Source organism: Lampris incognitus, chromosome 3 (genome assembly GCF_029633865.1).
Source record: "Lampris incognitus isolate fLamInc1 chromosome 3, fLamInc1.hap2, whole genome shotgun sequence".
Taxonomy (NCBI): domain Eukaryota; kingdom Metazoa; phylum Chordata; class Actinopteri; order Lampriformes; family Lampridae; genus Lampris; species Lampris incognitus.
In genome coordinates, this window is record NC_079213.1 from 75,544,756 (window position 1) to 75,565,546 (window position 20,791).

At 41.7% G+C, this 20,791-nt stretch overlaps 1 protein-coding gene across 1 annotated transcript in view; it reads left to right on the forward strand.

Annotated features, from left to right (window-relative positions):
• The window catches only part of kif1aa (kinesin family member 1Aa), a 44,968-nt gene extending 26,957 nt beyond the window's left edge, over positions 1 to 18,011 (forward strand). The window contains exons 25-48 of the mRNA XM_056277279.1: positions 1,971 to 2,297; positions 4,443 to 4,561; positions 4,685 to 4,770; positions 4,901 to 5,036; positions 5,141 to 5,303; positions 5,430 to 5,520; positions 5,625 to 5,743; positions 5,860 to 5,915; positions 7,583 to 7,691; positions 7,953 to 8,019; positions 8,268 to 8,352; positions 8,472 to 8,577; positions 10,717 to 10,743; positions 13,284 to 13,398; positions 13,539 to 13,672; positions 13,788 to 13,849; positions 14,278 to 14,423; positions 14,724 to 14,912; positions 16,001 to 16,072; positions 16,189 to 16,310; positions 17,094 to 17,237; positions 17,364 to 17,556; positions 17,730 to 17,848; positions 17,969 to 18,011. Coding sequence (XP_056133254.1) covers positions 1,971 to 2,297; positions 4,443 to 4,561; positions 4,685 to 4,770; positions 4,901 to 5,036; positions 5,141 to 5,303; positions 5,430 to 5,520; positions 5,625 to 5,743; positions 5,860 to 5,915; positions 7,583 to 7,691; positions 7,953 to 8,019; positions 8,268 to 8,352; positions 8,472 to 8,577; positions 10,717 to 10,743; positions 13,284 to 13,398; positions 13,539 to 13,672; positions 13,788 to 13,849; positions 14,278 to 14,423; positions 14,724 to 14,912; positions 16,001 to 16,072; positions 16,189 to 16,310; positions 17,094 to 17,237; positions 17,364 to 17,556; positions 17,730 to 17,848; positions 17,969 to 18,011 — 2,830 coding nt within the window. The remainder of the gene's footprint in view (positions 1 to 1,970; positions 2,298 to 4,442; positions 4,562 to 4,684; positions 4,771 to 4,900; positions 5,037 to 5,140; positions 5,304 to 5,429; positions 5,521 to 5,624; positions 5,744 to 5,859; positions 5,916 to 7,582; positions 7,692 to 7,952; positions 8,020 to 8,267; positions 8,353 to 8,471; positions 8,578 to 10,716; positions 10,744 to 13,283; positions 13,399 to 13,538; positions 13,673 to 13,787; positions 13,850 to 14,277; positions 14,424 to 14,723; positions 14,913 to 16,000; positions 16,073 to 16,188; positions 16,311 to 17,093; positions 17,238 to 17,363; positions 17,557 to 17,729; positions 17,849 to 17,968) is intronic.
• Positions 18,012 to 20,791: the final 2,780 nt, after the last annotated feature.

A 20,791-nucleotide genomic window follows, 5' to 3' on the forward strand; every position in this document is an offset into this window, starting at 1 on the left:
AATAGGCTACATATTAATTTTCCTGAACTAATCTCTTGTCCCTAGCCAGTGCCATGAGTCTCTGTATCGTGCTATGGCTTTACTTTACTATTTTTAGCACATTTGAAAAGCTTAGGCATTTGAATTGAATTGCGCATTGGGCGTCATTTATCAAGGAAAATACTGTAATGCCAGATTTACACAGAAAAAATGTATCTCAAATGTACTAGCCTGTCGAAAACCTTGAGAAATCAAATTTGACATATATTTTATATGTAGAGGTATTGGTAAATGAGGCCCCTTGTTCTTGTGCCTTGCTTGTTCCCCAGAAAGTTTTTCATTCTTTTTCTGAAAGCTGACGTAAATGTATTTATGGTGAACATGGTCTTGCAGTATTAACACAACCAAAGCTAAAACATACCTGGCTCCTGTGATTCATAATGCTCATCTTGGAAACGGTATCTGTTGCTACAAGAAAATCTTACCTTATCAGGGGTCAGTCAACCTTGGGGACTTGACAAGCTAACACATACACTACCGTTCAAAAGTTTGGGATCACCCAAACAATTTCGTGTTTTCCATGAAAAGTCACACTTATTCACCACCATATGTTGTGAAATGAATAGAAAATAGAGTCAAGACATTGACAAGGTTAGAAATAATGATTTGTATTTGAAATAAGATTTTTTTACATCAAACTTTGCTTTCGTCAAAGAATCCTCCATTTGCAGCAATTACAGCATTGCAGACCTTTGGCATTCTAGCTGTTAATTTGTTGAGGTAATCTGGAGAAATTGCACCCCACGCTTCCAGAAGCAGCTCCCACAAGTTGGATTGGTTGGATGGGCACTTCTTTGAGCAGATTGAGTTTCTGGAGCATCACATTTGTGGGGTCAATTAAACGCTCAAAATGGCAAGAAAAAGAGAACTTTCATCTGAAACTCGACAGTCTATTCTTGTTCTTAGAAATGAAGGCTATTCCATGCGAGAAATTGCTAAGAAATTGAAGATTTCCTACACCGGTGTGTACTACTCCCTTCAGAGGACAGCACAAACAGGCTCTAACAGGTACTATTTAATGAAGATGCCAGTTGGGGACCTGTGAGGCGTCTGTTTCTCAAACTAGAGACTCTAATGTACTTATCTTCTTGCTCAGCTGTGCAACGCGGCCTCCCACTTCTTTTTCTACTCTGGTTAGAGCCTGTTTGTGCTGTCCTCTGAAGGGAGTAGTACACACCGGTGTAGGAAATCTTCAATTTCTTAGCAATTTCTCGCATGGAATAGCCTTCATTTCTAAGAACAAGAATAGACTGTCGAGTTTCAGATGAAAGTTCTCTTTTTCTGGCCATTTTGAGCGTTTAATTGACCCCACAAATGTGATGCTCCAGAAACTCAATCTGCTCAAAGAAGTGCCCATCCAACCAATCCAACTTGTGGGAGCTGCTTCTGGAAGCGTGGGGTGCAATTTCTCCAGATTACCTCAACAAATTAACAGCTAGAATGCCAAAGGTCTGCAATGCTGTAATTGCTGCAAATGGAGGATTCTTTGACGAAAGCAAAGATTGATGTAAAAAAAAATCTTATTTCAAATACAAATCATTATTTCTAACCTTGTCAATGTCTTGACTCTATTTTCTATTCATTTCACAACATATGGTGGTGAATAAGTGTGACTTTTCATGGAAAACACAAAATTGTTTGGGTGATCCCAAACTTTTGAACGGTAGTGTATACATCACCATGCACTTGCAACATGGGGGTTGAGTCCCGTTCAAGTCCTTTATTGAGTTGTCTGTCACTCTCAAATCAGTCCTGTCTGTGTCCACTGTATGCTATCCTCTAAAACACAAATGCCATGAAGATATTCTGAAAAAGATCCTGTTTTGGCTCAGTTTGGGGGCCAGGTTTTCTCCAAAGGGTCAGTAAACCTGGGCCTCCATCCTCCTCTTGGTTGAACAAGTGTGTGCTTCTATCTTATTGTACTAATCTAGTTCCCATGTCTCTGGCTGTACCAGTAACCCCATTTTCAACACATGCATGAGTGAGCGCATGAGTGACCTTACCCCGTCCCCGACCCTCTCCAACTCTGAAATTACTGAGCTGGCCGACTCGCGGCGGGAGGGGCGAGGGGAGGAGGAGGAGTTGGAGGACCTGGAGGATGATATCTTTTTGGACGACCTGTGCTCGGAGCTCGGGGGAGAGGATGATGATGATGATGATGATGATGATGATGATGATGAGGGCGAGCTCTGCCGAGGCTCCAGCGAAGGCCAGGATCCCTTTTACGACCGCTCACCATTATTCAGTGTAGTGGGAAGGTTGGTGAGGTTTCAGGAGCATGCTGGTGGAGGAAACTAGCTCTTTCACGCTGAGACACAGGGTCTGCTTCCCTTAATCGACGTCAGTGCACATCTACACACATACATGCAGAAATACCATACACATCATAGATAGAAGATGTCCTCACTAACTCACTCTTCTGCACATTCATGAATATAAGATCCACTAGTGGCCTCTATCTGTGCACATTTGGGGAGAGCACATGAAAAACTATTGTTACAACACATTTATGTTGGACTGTGCTTACTGTTGTGGAGGTCACACTTCTCAAGTCAACACAGGCCTGTTTGTGGTTTTTACAATTGTGTGTTTTTCTGTGACACACTGTCTTATTGGGGCACATTATAATGGCTTTAACTGCAACATGGAGTTTAGAGGGGGAGGTAACATCATTTCAGTTTGATAGCTTCAATGAAGAGTTGAAAAGCAAACATTCCCTGCTTTTGACTGAGTTATTCATTTTGTCCACATGTTAGGCACCTCCTGCTCTTCAGTTCCTGCTTTTAGCCCTGCAACTCACGCTAGCTGCTACAATTATCCTTCCCTCCCTCAATTCTCACTGTCAAAGTCTGTCAAGGTTTTCAGACCCGGGGTGGGTCAGTTCGTACCACTTGCTTAAATAGAGATCCAAGCAATGTTGATGCTCAACGGCTGCTTGAGGTGTGTGTCTCACTTTTTTGTGTGTCAACATGCTAGATAGTGGCTTTTTAAAGGAGACTATTTGCTAGCAAAAGCGCTGACATGTCTCATGGAGTATATTCAGTTCTGATTTACATAACACAGCAATCCATGTTTGTTCTGGCCTTGCTGTGAAACCCGAATCAGTATGAAAGAGTCTGGGAATTATTCCAATGAAATGGGAAACTAGCGTTCATGGCAGACTCAAAATCTCAAGATGAAAGAGCTGGTTTCTGCTGCAGCTGTCTCTTTTAGGCATGCCAGAGCACAAGTCTTTTAATTTTGACTTTTTTTTGTCAATTTTTACTTGAATACGTCTGATGAATTAGTGCCCTTCTTTTGCACAAATTAGCACTCCAGTTTTGGGAGGTGGGCTTTGATTTCTGATATCATCCCTTGGTTTTTGGTGTAGCATACAGTATGTCAAGCTGTTGGCAGTGTTGATTCAAGCTGAGCCATGTTCCGTATGATAATTTCTTTTCCATTTGCTTTTGATTCCTTTGAGTCAAGAAGCTAAGAACATTTTTGTTTACTTTTTTGTCCTGAGCATGCCTTCTTTGCACCTCACCAATCTTGTCATAAGCCTCCCCCTTTTAACACTCCTTCACCCTTAAATGTCTACCCTCATTTGGCTCTTGGAAAATGTGGTCCTTGACTGCAAGTTCAAATACTGTATCTAAGCATCCCTGTTTTGATAGACCAAGAAAGACATGCCATTTTAATTTAGAGGTTGCCATATTTTTGGTAGAGGAATAGGCAATTCTCAACTCATTGCATCACTACCACTGATATGCTGTTTCAAAAGTTTTTCAGATATAATGCACAAGGAAACAATTTTCCTCTTACAGGTGTGAGATGTTAGGCCTCCATTATTGTAGTATAGCTGAACTGCAGGGCTGCTTGCACTTAGGCACTTTCCCTTGCTGTGAAATTAATCAGTCAATATTTCCTAGCAAAGTGAGGGAACATCATTTTCTGGGATCAATTTCGTCTTCAAAAGGACAACATCAGATACCAGTCCAGTCATCTGTTCTCCAGCTGAGTATTGAGCTGGTGTCTCTAGTGTGTGTTTTGTGATAGGTCGAAGCACAGTTAGTTTCACCATACACACATGCTCCTTAGCCTCACCAAGCTTTTATCAACAAAACACAAATGTTAACAATTACTGCATGTGACCTATAATACTCCAAATGACATCACTATTAATACATGTGGAGGAAAAGCCCCCCTGTGAAGCGATAGTAAAGGGCAGCCATGGCCATCGCGAGAGCAGTCCCAGCTTCTGTTTGGTTGCTTTGCAGCTCTGTGTTTCGTTTGACCATTCCAGTGATAGTTTATCAAGTGTGCACCTACTCTTTTTGTTCTGTGTTGTCTTTAACTCCTCCCACCTTTCTCTCTCTTTCGTCTCTGTCTCCTTCAATCTATCTTTTAATCTTTCTTTCAAGGGCCTTTGTTTATCTGAGTAACCTGCTCTACCCTGTGCCCCTGGTTCATCGTGTGGCCATTGTCAATGAGAAGGGAGAGGTGAAGGGCTTCCTCAGAGTGGCAGTGCAGGCTATATCAGGTAAGGCCTCCTGAACCATCAACCTATAACTTGATGGGACAGGGACGTGGGGGGATTTGGAACGACAGCCTATGTGTGACTTCTTGAGGAAGTGAAGTGAAGGTGCTTTGTGTTTCCCTCCAGCTGATGAGGAAGCTCCCGACTACGGCTCGGGAGTCAGGCAGTCAGGCACTGCCAAAATCTCATTTGAAGATCAACAATTTGAAAAGGTTGGCTATGATCACACATATTACAGTATGAAACAGACACATGACAGAAAAATGAAAGCAAACACACACACACACACCTCCCTACCTGTCCCCCTCACTAAACATCTGTGTTGATACTGTCCCATTGCAGTTCCAGTCAGAATCCTGCCCCATAGGGCTATCCCGTACAGGAGTCTCCCAGGAGGAGCTTCGTATTGTGGAGGGCGAGGGGCAGAATACAGAAATTGGACCCTCAGCCGATGAGGTTAACAACAACACATGTGCGGGTAATTTTATGTGGTGTAGGTTTTGGTCATTCTTCGTGCATGGTGTGAGCTTGTTCTGTATTACTATGGACCTGTTGCCAACTTTTATTTTACATTCCCTTCAGCTGGAACAGATGAGCTGGAGAACCCACTGAAAGCTAGTTTGGAGGGTTCTCTAGAGGGAACGCTGGAGCACCTCAGGATTGGCAATGTTTTTACCTTCAGGGTGACTGTCCTCCAGGCTTCTAGCATCTCTGCTGAGTATGCTGACATCTTCTGCCAGTTCAAGTAAGTTTGTTTCTTAATGCAGTGTTCAAATTTAGGTACCATTGCCAGTGGGATAGCAATGGCTTTGTATACATTTTCAAATTGTTTTTCAATTACTTTTGGTGGGTTTTTTCTCTGTAATTTCAGTTTCATCCACCGCCATGATGAGGCTTTCTCCACTGAACCCCTAAAAAACACAGGCCGGGGGCCCCCCCTCGGCTTCTACCATGTGCAGAATGTAAGGAATATAAATGGAGATCCTATGCATCAATGTAAGAATTTGATGTCTTGATAGGGCTTCAAATGCTTAACCTGCCTTTTTTTTTAAACTTTTTTTTATAGATTGCTGTAGAGGTCACCAAATCCTTTGTAGAGTATATCAAGACCCAGCCAATTGTGTTTGAGGTATTTGGACACTACCAGAAACAGCCCTTTCCTCCTCTCTGCAAAGACGTCATCAGGTACTGAGGCTGACTAGGAAGTGTAATAGATTTATTGATACATATGACATATGGTCATAAATTACATTCTTTTGGACCGCCATAACTTTTTTATGCACTGCTCTTTCCACTACCAGTCCATTACGTCCTTGCAGAAGACAGTTCCCAAGAGTGATGCCCTTGTCCAAACCTGGTAAATAAGTCAACATTTTTGCAAACAGAGTGAATACAATATTAGCTTTAAAGTGTTGCTTTGACTCACCTTGCCTGAATTGCACCATTTATTTTTGCTGCATAGTCTTTGTGCTGGTCTACTTGGAAAGTCATGTCACCTTAGCTTCATGTCGTTGGGTGTGAAGCAGCAGACACTGAGACCCCGCCGGACCATGAGAAAGCGCTGGAGCTGATCCGATACCTGGTCCCAGATGTGTTCAATGGGACGCTGGTGGACTCGCTGTCAGGCCATGCTCTGTCTGCCGCTGGCTTGGCTGCTTCTTTCCTACTGGAAGGGGAGGAGCAAGCTCAGTTGCCAGCTCCGCCTGCCTCTATCTGTTCAGTTATTAAGGCTCAGAAGCCGGGTTGGTTGTTGGTGTTAGATCCAAGAGAATCCCTGTGACTGAAAGCTCTTCTTATATCAGGTGTTTAACTCAGAGCTGCATATTGGATACTGTACCTTGCAAAGAAAAAAGACTGTGGCATAAGCCATACAGTGTAGGACAGATTCATCCATCAGTTACTAGTGTGGAAAATCCAAGATGCTTAGTATTTTATGATAAAATTACAACTTTCAATGTGATTCAAGTGAGGAAAAATCAGTAATTTACAGGTATAAATCTGAAATGTGAAATGAGAATAGAGAATATTCACTGATATAAAAAGAAAAAAATTGGATTACCGGGATTCTGTGGTTGGATTGTTCATTTTGTGTACTGTGTGTCTACTTGTGTGGTTGACTTTCCTACAGTTCCTCCTTCTAGTGTTTCTAGTTGTGGTAATTGGGGGTTTCTGTTAAAGTAGTGGTCAAGTAATAGCCTCACTCATTAGAAGATCATGTTAAGTGGGTTATACAAAGTTAAAATATACTTCATACTTTATATGGGGGCTCTATTTAATGCTTTGGCACTGCAAGCTTGGGTCCAACTTCAACCTTGCATGTGAATGTGTTTCTTTTATCCACACAATGACCCTTTGTTTAAATATTTATGGGGAACTAAACTGAACATGAAAGTTTATAAATTATAAGGGGGATACCTAAACATTTAAGTTTTTGCTCATGTTTTTCTTCTGGCCTAAGACAGTGCAGTCTTCATTTGTCAAAACAGACATCTGTCTTTAAATGTTAGAAATAGCAGAACTAAAACTTTATGTGTGAGCCAAAAATATGTTTATTTGGGTATGTAGACTCAAGTGGAATTTATTGCATAATAGTGGTAAATATTCTACACCAGAAAATAAAGCCCTATTCCCACAAGTCACTCTCTCACCAAAATTTTTTCTTCGACACTTTGCTCTCAATGGTGGCATGATGTCATGAATTGGGGGCAGGACATGTCTGACATAGTGACAGTAATGAATGTTCACTAAAACAAAAGCATACCGTCAAAGGACATCATATACAGTATTCCCCTTTATCAGGAAGTGGAGGGTCATTGATTAGTCATTGATTGACGAGCTGATAGAGAGGTCCTTCCCTTTACAGGAGATAGTAGTTCCTGCTTTGTCCATGCGTCACTGATTTCCTCTCTTCTTCCCTTTCTCTCTCCTTCATAGAGTTGGAGCTGTTCTCACCTCGCCCTGCTCACCATCACTGTGCTGTCTACTTATCCTCACTCTTACTCCCTGTCTGCTCTTCCCACACAGTACCTGCCACCAAGCTGACCGCCTTGACCCGCCCCACGGCAGGGCCCTGCAAATGCAAATATGATCTTATGGTGTTCTTCGAGATCTGTGAGCTGGAGGCCAATGGAGAGTGAGTATTCTCTATCACCACCCCCAGCCAAGTTAAAAGAAAAGGTTAAAAAAAACATATTCAGTGGTACAGTTAAACTTCGCTTAGTGGATGCGAGGAATAAATTTGCTAAATTTTCCATGAAATTAGATAATTTAGAAACAGATATCATCAGACTGCTGCATGCTGAATTACCAAAATTTCAGGCACACCATTCATAAATTAATTGGTCATCAAATGATCAGGTCAATGAAGGCATGTCTTCTGTCTGTGTCTTCTCAGCTATATTCCTGCAGTGGTGGACCACAGAGGAGGCATGCCTTGCTATGGCACATTCTTACTGCACCAGGTAGGAAACTCCCACTGTGAGAAAGCTAGCAAACTAGAGGGACATATTTGTTACATTTTGGGATACCCTCTGAAATACCATACATCTGTATCTTCCCTCTCTCTCTCTCTCTCTCTCTCTCTCTCTCTCTCTCTCTCTCTCTCTCTCTCTCTCTCTCTCTCTCTCTCTCTCTCTCTCTCTCTCTCTCTCCATCACTCTCTCTCTGTCTCTCTCTCACATACATATACACATACACACTCACTAAATAGGGCCTCCAGAGGAGAATCACTGTAACTATTGTACATGAGACAGGAGGGGACATTGTATGGAAGGAAGTCCGCGAACTTGTTGTAGGTGAGTGGTTTCTAGATTCCCTCAGTAGAAGAAACCTAGTCCTACACATGTTTAAAAAAAGTTTGAGGGTGCTGCATTTCCTATGAACCCTCTTTAATGGAGTCCCCGTGTTTTCCTAGGTCGTCTCCGCAGCACCCCAGAGGCTGACGAAACCATCATTGACCCCAACATTCTCTCTCTCAACATCTTGTCTACTGGGTATGTTAGGCCCATGGAGGATGACAGGTAGGCACTGGCATCAGCATTTGATGGGACCCCCCCCCCCCCCCACACACACACACACACTTTGCATCGGTGAGTTCTCTTAAGAAATGAGGACCATCAGAGCAGTGCGCCTTTTCGATTCAGCTGGTGTTTGAATTCAAGTGGTCTTTAGGGAAGTAGAAATATAGTGTATAGTGGCCATGTTGCTACAGTATTTTCTTCTCTCGGCTGTTTGGCTGAGTTTAGAAACAGTCCTACAGTTTAAGGGTCTTGGTTGTTGTTTGAGGACAGCACTCCAGCACATCACTGTTTTCTCTGCTTAAGTGACAGCTACTGTGTTAGAACATGACACAATATGAGAATGCATGACATAGAAAACTAGCTACTATATGGGTCAGAAGAAAGCATGACACAAAAGGCACGGCATGAATATTTTAAAAACACACCAATTTCTTTTTTGTGTGTGTTATTTCAATTAGGGCATTATAACTTCTAAAAATCCATACAACTGTTTCACGTCGATGTATTTTCAGTACTCTAGATGCAGGAGGTCGCAAATGTAAGACAGCCAAGTTTGCCAAAAGCAAGTGCGAATTCTTCAGAATAACTGTATTATAACTTCTTTGACATAAATGTATCACACTCCTCACAAAACCGAAAATCACAGTGATTTAAGATGTTCCACATGCTGGCTGTGCGACCCTCCTGTGGTGTTAATCTGTGCTTTGGATGTTTGATTGTCATCATCGCACCATCATGTTGCATCTCATCCTGCATCTCACCACCTCACCTCTTACCTATCACCATCTCTCAAGTCTAGTTAGATCATACTTACCCTTGAACCTGTTGGCTGATGGATCAAAATGCCATATAACATGAATCTAACTTGCTGCATGTTTTAGAAGAGGAGGCCTATATCCATCCAGTGCACATCTAGAATATTAGCACATCCCTCTAAAGTAAAGAAAAAAAGCATTTCTGTATTTTACAGTGGCGGTAGAAACATTAGTAGTATAAAAACGACAATTACCTGCTTGGATTATCCACATATGAGGGCGTCTCTGTAGCCGAATGGTTACAGCGTATACCACGTGGTCGCAACTGTTGCCGGTTCGATTCCAGCCGGTGACTTTTGTTGCATGTCTTACCCCTCTCTCTCTCCCCATTTCCTGTCTGCCTCTTCGCTATCACTGTCTAATAAAAGGTGAACATGCCCAAAAATAATCTTAAAAAAAAGAGAAGAATATTGATGTATGTATTCACGATGATGTCATTCAGGAAACACAACATGAATCAGTCATCCCCCTGTTGAGGTCATGAATTTACCATTATGAAGTTATACTGAACATCAGCGACTCCTGTATAGATGACTATATCAATTAACCAAGTCTCTGCTACTCAGTTTACATGGTTGAATAAAACTTCTGCACTAGTAACTGCCGTCGTGATTATGGGTATGACATGCTACTGTAGGTGTCCTGTCAGGTCAGGGACCATCCTGTCATTTCAAAGTCACTTGCATTGGCATGAGTTCCTAATACCTAACTTCACCAAGCTTAGCCATTACATCACCATTATACCGTAGCACTATATACTTAAAGAATCTCAAACAACATTATATAATGTTTTTAACAACATATTGACTTGAATCTATTCCATTAATGCATAGCAATGTTACTTCAATTGTCCAAAACAACTACAAGCATTGCCTAAATTATTGTATGAAAACGTGTTATATACTTAATAAGGTCGCCCTGTTTTTCCAAATGTTCCCCATTTACATAACTAATTTTTATGACCTCCCGTGGCTCATTGCTTAATCATGCTGCTTTGCCAATGCCTGTTCCCTTCCCAAAAAACTTAATAATACAACTCCTTAGTCCAGAGTCCAGGCTGCAGTAAGGGCTGTACAGTGACCATGCTGGGCTGGCCTATCTCTGACCATGGTGCTGCACTCTTGGCTCACAACCTCCATGGTTTTAGCATTTCTGTTTTCAGCCTCAGTGGCAGATGGGGGTTTAAGGGCCCAACACCAGGTCAGGGTATGGTTCAGTCTGGTCTCTGCTCAGTCTTGCGAAGGCTTCCATCAAGGTAAATGCAAATGCTGACATTTTTCTCCCCGCCAGTCCACTAACAGAATGTTGTTTTGTGTTTTCGCAGACAGTTTCTTGATTCGGACATGCCTAGGTATATTATTTTCCCTCTACCCTCATGCTCTTGAGTTAGTTACTCACTTCATATCATTCAAAGTTTTACTTACATTTGTCCTTCCTAGTAAACCTTCCGTTGACTCCTTTTTTTCCACTGCGCTCTCGCTGTCTCTCTGCTTATCCATGCCTCTTTGTTTTGACCCCCCTCACGAGAAGTGGGGATACAGTTGTGCATGTCCCCTTTCCCTCCTGCTGCTCTGGGTGTGTGTTTGAGCTGTTGGGGCTGATGGTGGACAGGGAGCGCATGACTCGCTTTGCTTCAGATGGACTGCCTTTGGCTGTGTCTCTGCTGGAGGTGTCGTGGGGCCAGTGTCACACTTTCTGTTTCCACTTTAGCAGTCCCTGTAAGAACTATTCACTGTAAAAGGCAGATTTTGTAGAATCAATCATGGGTCACTCTTGCGATTCCCCCCGTCCTATACTATCAACCAGATAAATTTGGAAATGATGCAAATATAAAGAGGAAATTAGTTCTTCCTAATTTGCCATCATTTATATAGGTTAATTTGCTCTGATTGCAGGGCAACTTAACTGTGAAAGGCAACAGAATTACAAGTACACATTTTAAGAGGGTTAAAGGTGAAGCGGCAGTATAGCCACCAGGTGGCAGTAGTGACTCAGTAGCTTACATCTGGAACAAATGCAGAAAATGTAATCTTAGCAAAGATGCACCATGCGAGGCACATAGGTGTTGAGAAAATCTGAACTAACAGAAATAAGTACTCTGAGAGATGGGACTGTTTTTTGTTTTTTTTACCTCATTCAAATGGGTTTGTTAATCCTCTATTATAACATGTAAACAAATACTTAGATGCAATGGGCATTTATTTTTAAATCATTTCTACGTTATTGATTTGGTGCCTTGGTTTCGGTCCATCCAAGGACCACTAAACAGGAGCCGATGACTCAACGTCCTTCCCGTTACAGGCCCTGAAAACCTCTGGGGGCCAGGAACCCCAATCATCTGCTATTACTCATGAGCTAACAGTAGGCCTACTGAAAGCGTCATTTACAGTACCTTCTTTGGCAAAGTGTTAAGGCTTAACCTTTAATGTATTCCCTGGAACCATTACCTCACTAGTAGCATTTTCCCAACATGTGTGGCTATGTTGTGCACATTTTCAAATTTTACTTAACCTTTGTGAAAGTGAGCTGGCAGAAACAAATGGTTCCTCACATGTTACGCCAAGCAGCATGACCTCAAACCTGGCTCCTGTGCTTTTAAGGGGGGCTGTAAAATGAAAAAAAGAGGCTAATTTAAATGTAGTGCAAAGAAAAAAAAAGCTTTCTTGTAGTGGGAGCAAGAAGCCCTCTTCTGCAACGATAGCCATGTGTGTGTGTGTGTGTGTGTGTGTGTGTTTACGAATGTGTTCTGTACAAGTGTGAGCTGCTAAACCGGTGGAGCCATGTTTCTACTGGACTATCAATTTTAATGCTACAGAGGAGCACTGAGTGTTCAATACTACTTAGCCACTTCAGTACATCACTGTATGCTTCCCGCTGGGTGACACTTTGTTCACTTTCCCACAAGGTCACTCCAGTCCAAGACCAATAGCCCCAACATCTGAACTTCATGAAGAGTCCATTCAGCCAGTTTTTATGGCTTACATAAACATTAGTGTCCTTTCACAATTCTTGCCTGGATTATCTTTTTCAGATTTAAGGCTGTGCTGGGCTGCAGGCCAGAAGAATAACTGGCTTCAACTGTGTGATTACTCACTTTGTGGAAAAGGGAAAATCCTGTATGTTAATGTATGGAGTAAATTATAGGGGAGTAACAGAAAGGGGTATTGTTTTGTCCGGGTAGCAGGCATATGTTGCTTATTGACCTTTTCAAGGGTAAAAGTGAATGGGAGATAAGCATCAGATTGATTATCTCACAGGATTGCTCATTTGTTTCGATGGGCAAGATGTACTGTCCATGTAAGGTTTACATGATATACCTTATACATCAAGATATGTCTAAAAGAATAAAAGTAAAATGATGAAGTAGTTAAAAAAAACACACCATCCAAGCCACAAAGCTCACAACCACAACATACTTCCTGACTCTTACATTTTATTGTTTTGCTGATTTCCTCTTTCTCACAGCATTTCCTTGGGAGTTGACCATAGGTATTTCACAGCCCTGTCCCTCATTTTCTCTTGTCAGTCTCTCATTTCCTTTCCTTTTTTTCCTGTGTACTACTAATGAATTCATATCAGCTCCTCCTGCTTCTCTGTAGTGTTTTGTAAAAATTAGACCATCAACCCAAGTGGTCTGTCGCATGCAGTTGATTTCCTCATCACTTTATGTCATATCGAGAACTTTGAGCGTACCCAACGTGAGGTCCACGTCCAAGTTATGGTAGAATGTTCTCAGTATATATAATTTTTTCTACGTCTTCCTGTATTTGACATATTGGCTGGATGTATACTGAGCTGATTGTAACAGAGATGTGGTGAGGTCACAGGGATTTCAGCTTGAGGTTTGATAGCTAATGTATTTTCTTGGCCTCTTCCTTATAAACACTTCAGGACTTTCTACCGCTTTGAGGCAGCCTGGGATAGCTCCATGCACAATTCCCTGCTACTGAACCGAGTCACTCCATATGGAGAGAAGATCTACATGACCCTCTCAGCCTACCTGGAGGTACATTGTCCCCACATACGAGGGAGGCGGATGAACCCCCCCCCCCCGGACCTCCATTGCATCTTATCTGTATGTACAGTGATGAGTGAAGAACAGAAGAGTGATGATGTTGATAATCCCTCTCTCTGTATTGATCACAGATGGAGAACTGCACCCAGCCTACAGTCATAACCAAAGATATCTGCATGGTGTTTTATTCGCGAGACACCAAGCTTCCTGCCTCCCGCTCCATCCGCAACCTTTTTGGCACTGGAAGCCTGAGAGCAGCAGAGGGGTTGGTTCAGAATAAGAAGTTAAACTTTGTAACTGTGAAAATAGCATAACCTAATACATGATTTTTTTTTCAATGTCACGGGACACGGGACTGTCCTCTCTCTCTCTCCCTCTAGTAACCGTGTCACTGGAGTGTATGAGGTCAGTCTGTGTCACCTGGCAGATGCAGGAAGCCCAGGTAAGAAAAACACTACCACAGCTACTACTGATGTATCTACCTCTATTGATGCTGCTGCTACTACTACTACTACTACTACTACTACTGCTGCTGCCTCTACCTCTACAATTACTGCCACTGCTACTACTGCGACTACCATTACTACTCCTACTACTCCGGCTAATACTACTTCCTCTACAACCACTGCTAATACGACTATCACTTCTATCCCTCTGCAACTCTACTATTCCTACAAGTACAACCTAGTACTTGTAGTAATAGTGCTAGTACCAACCTAGTACTTGTACAACCTAGTACTACTACTACTAGTTCAGCACTATTACTACCACCAACACTATTACTGCAACAGTTAAAAACTGACAGTGTTACTACCTTGGTTCTCTCTTCTTACTCTCTAAGATTGTCATCTTCCTCTTGTCCTATACCAGGTATGCAGAGGAGACGCAGGCGGGTGCTGGACACCTCAGTGGCCTACGTCCGTGGGGAGGAGAACCTGGCGGGGTGGAGGCCTCGCAGTGACAGCCTCATCCTGGACCACCAATGGGAGCTGGAGAAACTTAGCCTTCTGCAAGAGGTGTGTGTGTGTGTGTGTGTGTGTTGTGTGTGTGTGTGTGTATGTGTGTGTGTATGTGGTAGGTGGGTGGGTGGGTGGGGTGAATAACAACCAGCCCAAAATTATATACTCCATGCTTCTAATCTTCTGTGTTATTTTACAGCACTACATAACACCTGTAGGCTCTCGCGCTCTCTCTCTCTCTCTCTCTCTCTCTCTCTCTCTCTCTCTCTCTCTCTCTCTCTCTCTCTCTCTCTCTCTCTCTCTCTTTCTCTCGCTCTCCATTTTGTCAGCAGTTGTGATGCTTTCCCTTTCTCTCAGGTGGAGAAGACCAGGCATTACCTCCTTTTGAGAGAGAAGCTGGAGTCCACCTTGCTTATGAGCCAGGAGTCCCTGCTGTCATGTGGGATTGAGGGGCTAAGCGAAACTCCTCAACCCTATGATGGTAGTCAGGATTTCAGTCCTATCTCTGACATCCCCACTGAGAGACAGAGGGAGTTAGCTGCAAAGGTCAGACATTGTCTATTTACTGATTACTGAAAGTGGACATTCAGTTCACAAATCTGTTATTTCTGTGCTCTAGAATGATTTGATCTATATGTTTGCTCTCACTGATATTTTCCATTGCCAACAATGAGAGAGAAAAACTTGCCCTGCATGTAGCCAAGGTGGGGCTGGATGGGTCATTGGACCTACCCCCAGAAAACAAAAGGTTCAAAAATTCCAACCAAAGTGTATTCATTGAAATCAAGTAGCAGTTATCATAGGAACAAAACAAGTTCATAGTCACTTCTATATGTTTTTAAGCCTGAAAATATCTATTGTTTGGTGACCTTCCACAAGTTTCATTATGCTAAAAAGGATACTGTATTCATAGCCAAAGTAAGTTAAAGGCCGGCTTGCATAAGGTATCCTGTGCTCACAATAAAAAGTGCACGTCTTGGGAAAAAAGACCCTCCCCTTTTCGTAGGCCGAGTACAGACCTGTGTTATCTGCCATGTCACATAAATTGAAAGATAAAGATTTGCACTCTACACATTCTTATATTTTCCATCAGTGAAACAGATTAAGATCATATTAAGCTTAAAGTGGCGATCTCAAAGATTCCGGTTGCATTTTCTTTTTTTTTCTTTTTCTTTTTTTTTTTTTTGGCATCCACTTCCCAGGAGTCATTTTGAAACCGTTAACTAGTTTGTTCGCCACAAAACCAGAACACGGTGCATTTTTCCCGCCTAGCCTCTCTGGTGGACATACTGCTGCTGATTGATGGAAGATAGGTCACAACCTGCGTGACGCTTGGGATTTTTGACAGGAATGTCGCCACGGACATGTTTGTATTTCTCTGTATTATTGCAAATGTAAGCGCTTTCATCAGTGGCACATAGGCTGAATCGTCATTATGTCACCTCATTCAGGGGAAAGATAGTAATTTAATTTAAGTGGGAATCTCAGAGATTGCTGCCTTAAGAATTTTTACTGATTCTGGAAAAGTTCAAGACTGTACAGACTGCACAAATCCTGATCTATGATATCACAGATCAGAGTTTGGTTATTAATTTTGAAACATCTAAAGTTCTGCCCATCTGTTTTACATTTAGTGCTTGCGGCTTCTCACCCACTCATTCAATAGAGAATATAGCCATGTGTGTGTCAGCGCCAGCGAGAGCAAGGTGATGCATGACATAAATTTACATATGAAGAAACAATGAAAGGTGTTTGCAAGTCTGCTAGTTGTTATTTTTCTACATTTTTCCAGTGAGTTGATACTTGTGTATTTCTATTACAGCTCTCAGAGATGTCTGTCACGGTGTTGAGGGACTCCACCTCAATCTCTGCCCTCAACACAATCACACCCTCCTCAACATGCCCTTCACTGATGGAGGGTTGCTACAGCAACCCTGAACTCAAGTCAGTTCTGAGGCATACCAGCATATATAGAGACGGGTGACAAATTAAAGGAAAAACCTGAATGCTTGACCCCTACAGTGAGGGGGTCCAGGGCTCGGTTATGCTCTGGGGGACATTTTCCTGGCATGGTTTGGGTCCACTTGTCCCCTTAGAGGGAAGGATCATTGCAAATCCATACAAAGTTATTCTGAGTAATCACCTTTATCCTATGATGAGACATTTCTATCCTGATGGACGTGGTCTCTTCCAGGATGACAATGCCCCCATCCACAGGGCAAGAGTGGGTCACTGAATGGTTTGATGAGTATAAAAATAATGTAAATCATCTGCTATGGCCTTCACAGTCACCAGATCATAACCAAATTGAACACCTATGAAAGATTTTGGGCTGATTTGCTAGACAGCGCTCTCCACCACAATCATCAAAACACCAACTGAGGGAATATCTTTTGGAAGAATGGTGTCCATCCCTCCAGTAGAGTTCAGAGACTTGTACAATCTATGACAAGGAGCACTGAAGCTGTTGTGGAGGCTCATGGTGGCCCAACACTTTACTAAGACACCTAATGTTGGTTTTTCCTTTTAATTTGTCAGCCGTCTGTATTATATATGTGTGCGTGTGTGTATACATAAAATCATATAATGTATATTGCATACCTTGGATAAAACATATATAACATTAAATATATAACATTAACATTATGTCTCTCTATATATAGATTCATGGATTACAATAGCTAGGGAAATTAGAAAATGTGAAACACATTTCTTTCTGAACCACAGACCCCCTATGCCTCGCTCCCGTGCCGTCAGCCCAAATCCTGACTCTCAGCAGGATGGCGATGCCAAGAAGTCCCCCAACGGAGCAGCTGAAGCCAAGCCTCGGGCCCGCAAATTTGTCCCTGATATTCAGGAGATCCGAGTCAGGTGGGTAGCTCCATGGGTCTGCTAAACATTAAAATCAAAACAGCTTTCGCTTTGTGTTTAAAACATATGGTGACATTATTCTTTCTTGATCTCCTCTGTGGTGACATAATGCCTCTGCTTTTTCAGCCCTATCGTGTCGAAGAAGGGCTACCTGCATTTCCTGGAGCCACACACTAATGGGTGGGTGAAGCGCTATGTAGTGGTGCGTCGGCCATACGTCTATATCTACAACTCAGAGAGAGACACTGTTGAGCGTGCTATCCTCAACCTGTCCACCGCCCAAGTGGAATACAGTGAGGACCAGCAGGCCATGCTAAAGGTTGGTGATTCATCCCCCATTATACTGTTTCTTTCATGTCATCAGTCAAGTCTTCTGGTGTCCTTATAATGAGCTTGTGTGTGTGTGTGTGTGTGTGTGTGTGTGTGTGTGTGTGTGTGTGTGTGTGTGTGTGTGTGTGTGTGTGTGTGTGTGTGTGTGTGTGTGCTCCACAGACCCCAAACACATTTGCTGTATGTACAGAACATCGTGGAATATTGCTTCAGGCCAACAATGACAAAGAGATGCATGATTGGCTCTACGCGTTTAACCCTCTCCTCGCTGGAACCATCAGGTAATGTGCCGACTTATGATGTAGTTACTACATTATCTTTCTGATGTCAAAATAGCACGCGAGTGATGCTGATGAATACATTTATCGTATATAAATGGATTTTCATTTTATGTCGTTAAGGTCAAAGCTCTCTAGAAGAAGAGCCGGACAGATGAGGATGTGAAAGGAGACTGAACAAATCGTGTGAGGAGAAAATGAACACTAAGACTAACCTGTATATAGTTCCCCCTCCCTAAACCTTACCCTTGTGCTGAACCTCCTTCCCACCACCACAATCACCACCAACCCTCCTTTCCCTGCACAGCCTCAGTTTATCACTAGTGTTCTTGAGACCCATAGCTCTCGTTGTGTGTCAGGCCTTTGCTGCTGTGTGAGTCTCATAATCTGAGGAATCTCTCAAAAAATGTTCTCACTGTACTGTACTGAAATTTATTCATATCTGGGGGAAAGAAGAAATCGAAGCAGTAGCAACCGTTTCTTATTTCAGATTATGTATGTATGGTAATGTAGTTGTTGTCAGTGACACATTGAGCTTTACACATTTATTCCTTCAAAAGAAATGCAGTAACAGTACTCATTACTGAAAGCTGCCGTGTCAATCAGACACCGTAATATTTTCATCTCAGCTGTCAGTAAATAGTCAAAAGTGCAGATTCTGTTCTATTAACTCTACAAATACAAACAATGTTTAACTGGTTTGCATAAAAGTGAAACTAGAATATACATAGTGTTAGTGGCAGATTACGAAAAAAAAAATGACGGTTGAGTGTATCTCTTTAGAAACTTGCTCTTTTCCTTCTGGTTCAGCTGTGGGACTGAATAGCTCTTTGTGGATTCTTATACTGTATGACTTTGCAATTAACCCCAAGAGTTTCCAGAAATATTGGCTCAAACCACCTTGGCAAGAAAACGGAAATGGCACTCATCGAAAAAAGTACACATTCCTCAGCTGTTTGATAAATGCGTATTGTTAAAGGTACTTGAAGGAGCTTCGAGGGTATCTGCTGTCACACATTTTAATAATCAACCATCATGAGGTCAATCCTCCCAAAATTAATCTCAATCTTAACCTGAATTTTATTTGTATTAAGATGTGATATATTTAGATATTTAACAGCTTTATTATTTATTTCTGCATGTATTTATTTACAAAGACATTTATATTTCTAAAGTAGTAGTACAGTGCAATTTCTGCACACTGCACTTTTTAATATTATTTCCTTAAACATTTTGATAACATAACTTTTTCCCCCCCTCACAGTTATTGCTACTTAATAACATTATAGAATATTTTGGCCAGTTTATTTGTGCTGAAGATTACTTGAATTATACTATCCTTTAGTAAGAATTAGGATAGTTATTCCTGACCTTTTACCCAAACTTACAAACATTGTATTTAATAAGGTAATTTATAATTTTGCATTGGATCAAGGGGCTCTGTGCATCACAAGGTGCACAAAGTTCTCTCGTAGACCGAACAAGAGCATGTAAACAGTTCTTTGTTTGCAGGACTGAACATGAAATTGGGCTTCTGAATGATATGTATATTGGTTATATGTAGTGCCTCTTTTTTCAACCATACTGTACAGTATGTCTCTGCACCAGTTGCTTGGATTTACATCACTCATGCTGCTGTCATATTTTCTATCAAAACTGTCTGCTAATCATATCATTGAAATGACTGTCCATCCTCCCATCATCATTAGCCATCATTTTATTCAGACAAATATGCAAAGGTTTGATATGTCAATACTCAAAATGTTGCATTGGGTCTTACAATTTTCATAACAGTGTTCTTCAGGTTTATACATACATACCAAGCATACTGACATTTCATCAGTATAATGTCAGCCTTACAAGTGTAATATGATTTGAAGGTAAAATTCAACCCAAAAAGGCGAGTAGGCAAATCCCCTTCACTTAGAATCCAGCAAAGCATTCTTCTGATGGGTTTTCCTGAGTGAGGTCAGGCGTCATGATGGTATGGTAATATCACTCAGCACCTTGAAATCACAACATTCACTTACTACCAACCCCTGCTTACACACACACACACACACACACACACACAGACACACACACACACACACAGACACACACACACACACACACACACACACACACACACACACACACACACACACACACACACACCATCGACCCCACAGTGTAGTAGGTGTTGGCATGGCTGAACTGTCCTTTGCAAAAACAAGAATGATGACAGTTGACTGTGCTGACCGCTTAAAGTACACCTATTAGTTAAAATGACGCAACAATTTTTTTTAAATTAAAAAAACACACACACAAACCAGAATAATAGGTTTTGACATGATTTTGGAGGTAGTGTCATGAACATGCCATGGGTCAGCCAACCTACAGAGCATGCTCAGTGAGAAGACTGGTGATAACATTTTTCTTGTAAGATGAAAGCACTTCTAAATTTAACAAATTAAGACAATCATTTATGAACAATATCTCAAAGATGAACTTATCAAACTCTTGTTTTGTGTTCAGATCACACAAAACAAACCAATATTCTCCTGAATTACTATACAATAAATCCAAAAGTGGGGGCTGGTCTGAGTTGTTTACAATGCTTAAGTATGTTGTTATTTTTGCTGCTAATGTAATCAATATTACCTTGTTGTACAAACGCATATCTGTTGGGAAAGTATTGTCTGTTTGTGCGTTGGTATACTTTGCAGACACAAATGAAGTGATCACAAGAAAAAGCTTTTCAGTACTTTTTGAACCTTCCATGTATTGTATAACTGTCGGGAGTTGTGGCCAATCAAAGAGCAAAATATGTTTTGATATCTCACTTCCATTGTGCACTAAACCACACTGATTGCTCGCTGATTGATAGTACGTTTCAAGTCTATTGCAGAATTCTTTGCTGAGATTGCTGCTGCGTTTTTGGCATATTGTACATTACACTCAGTG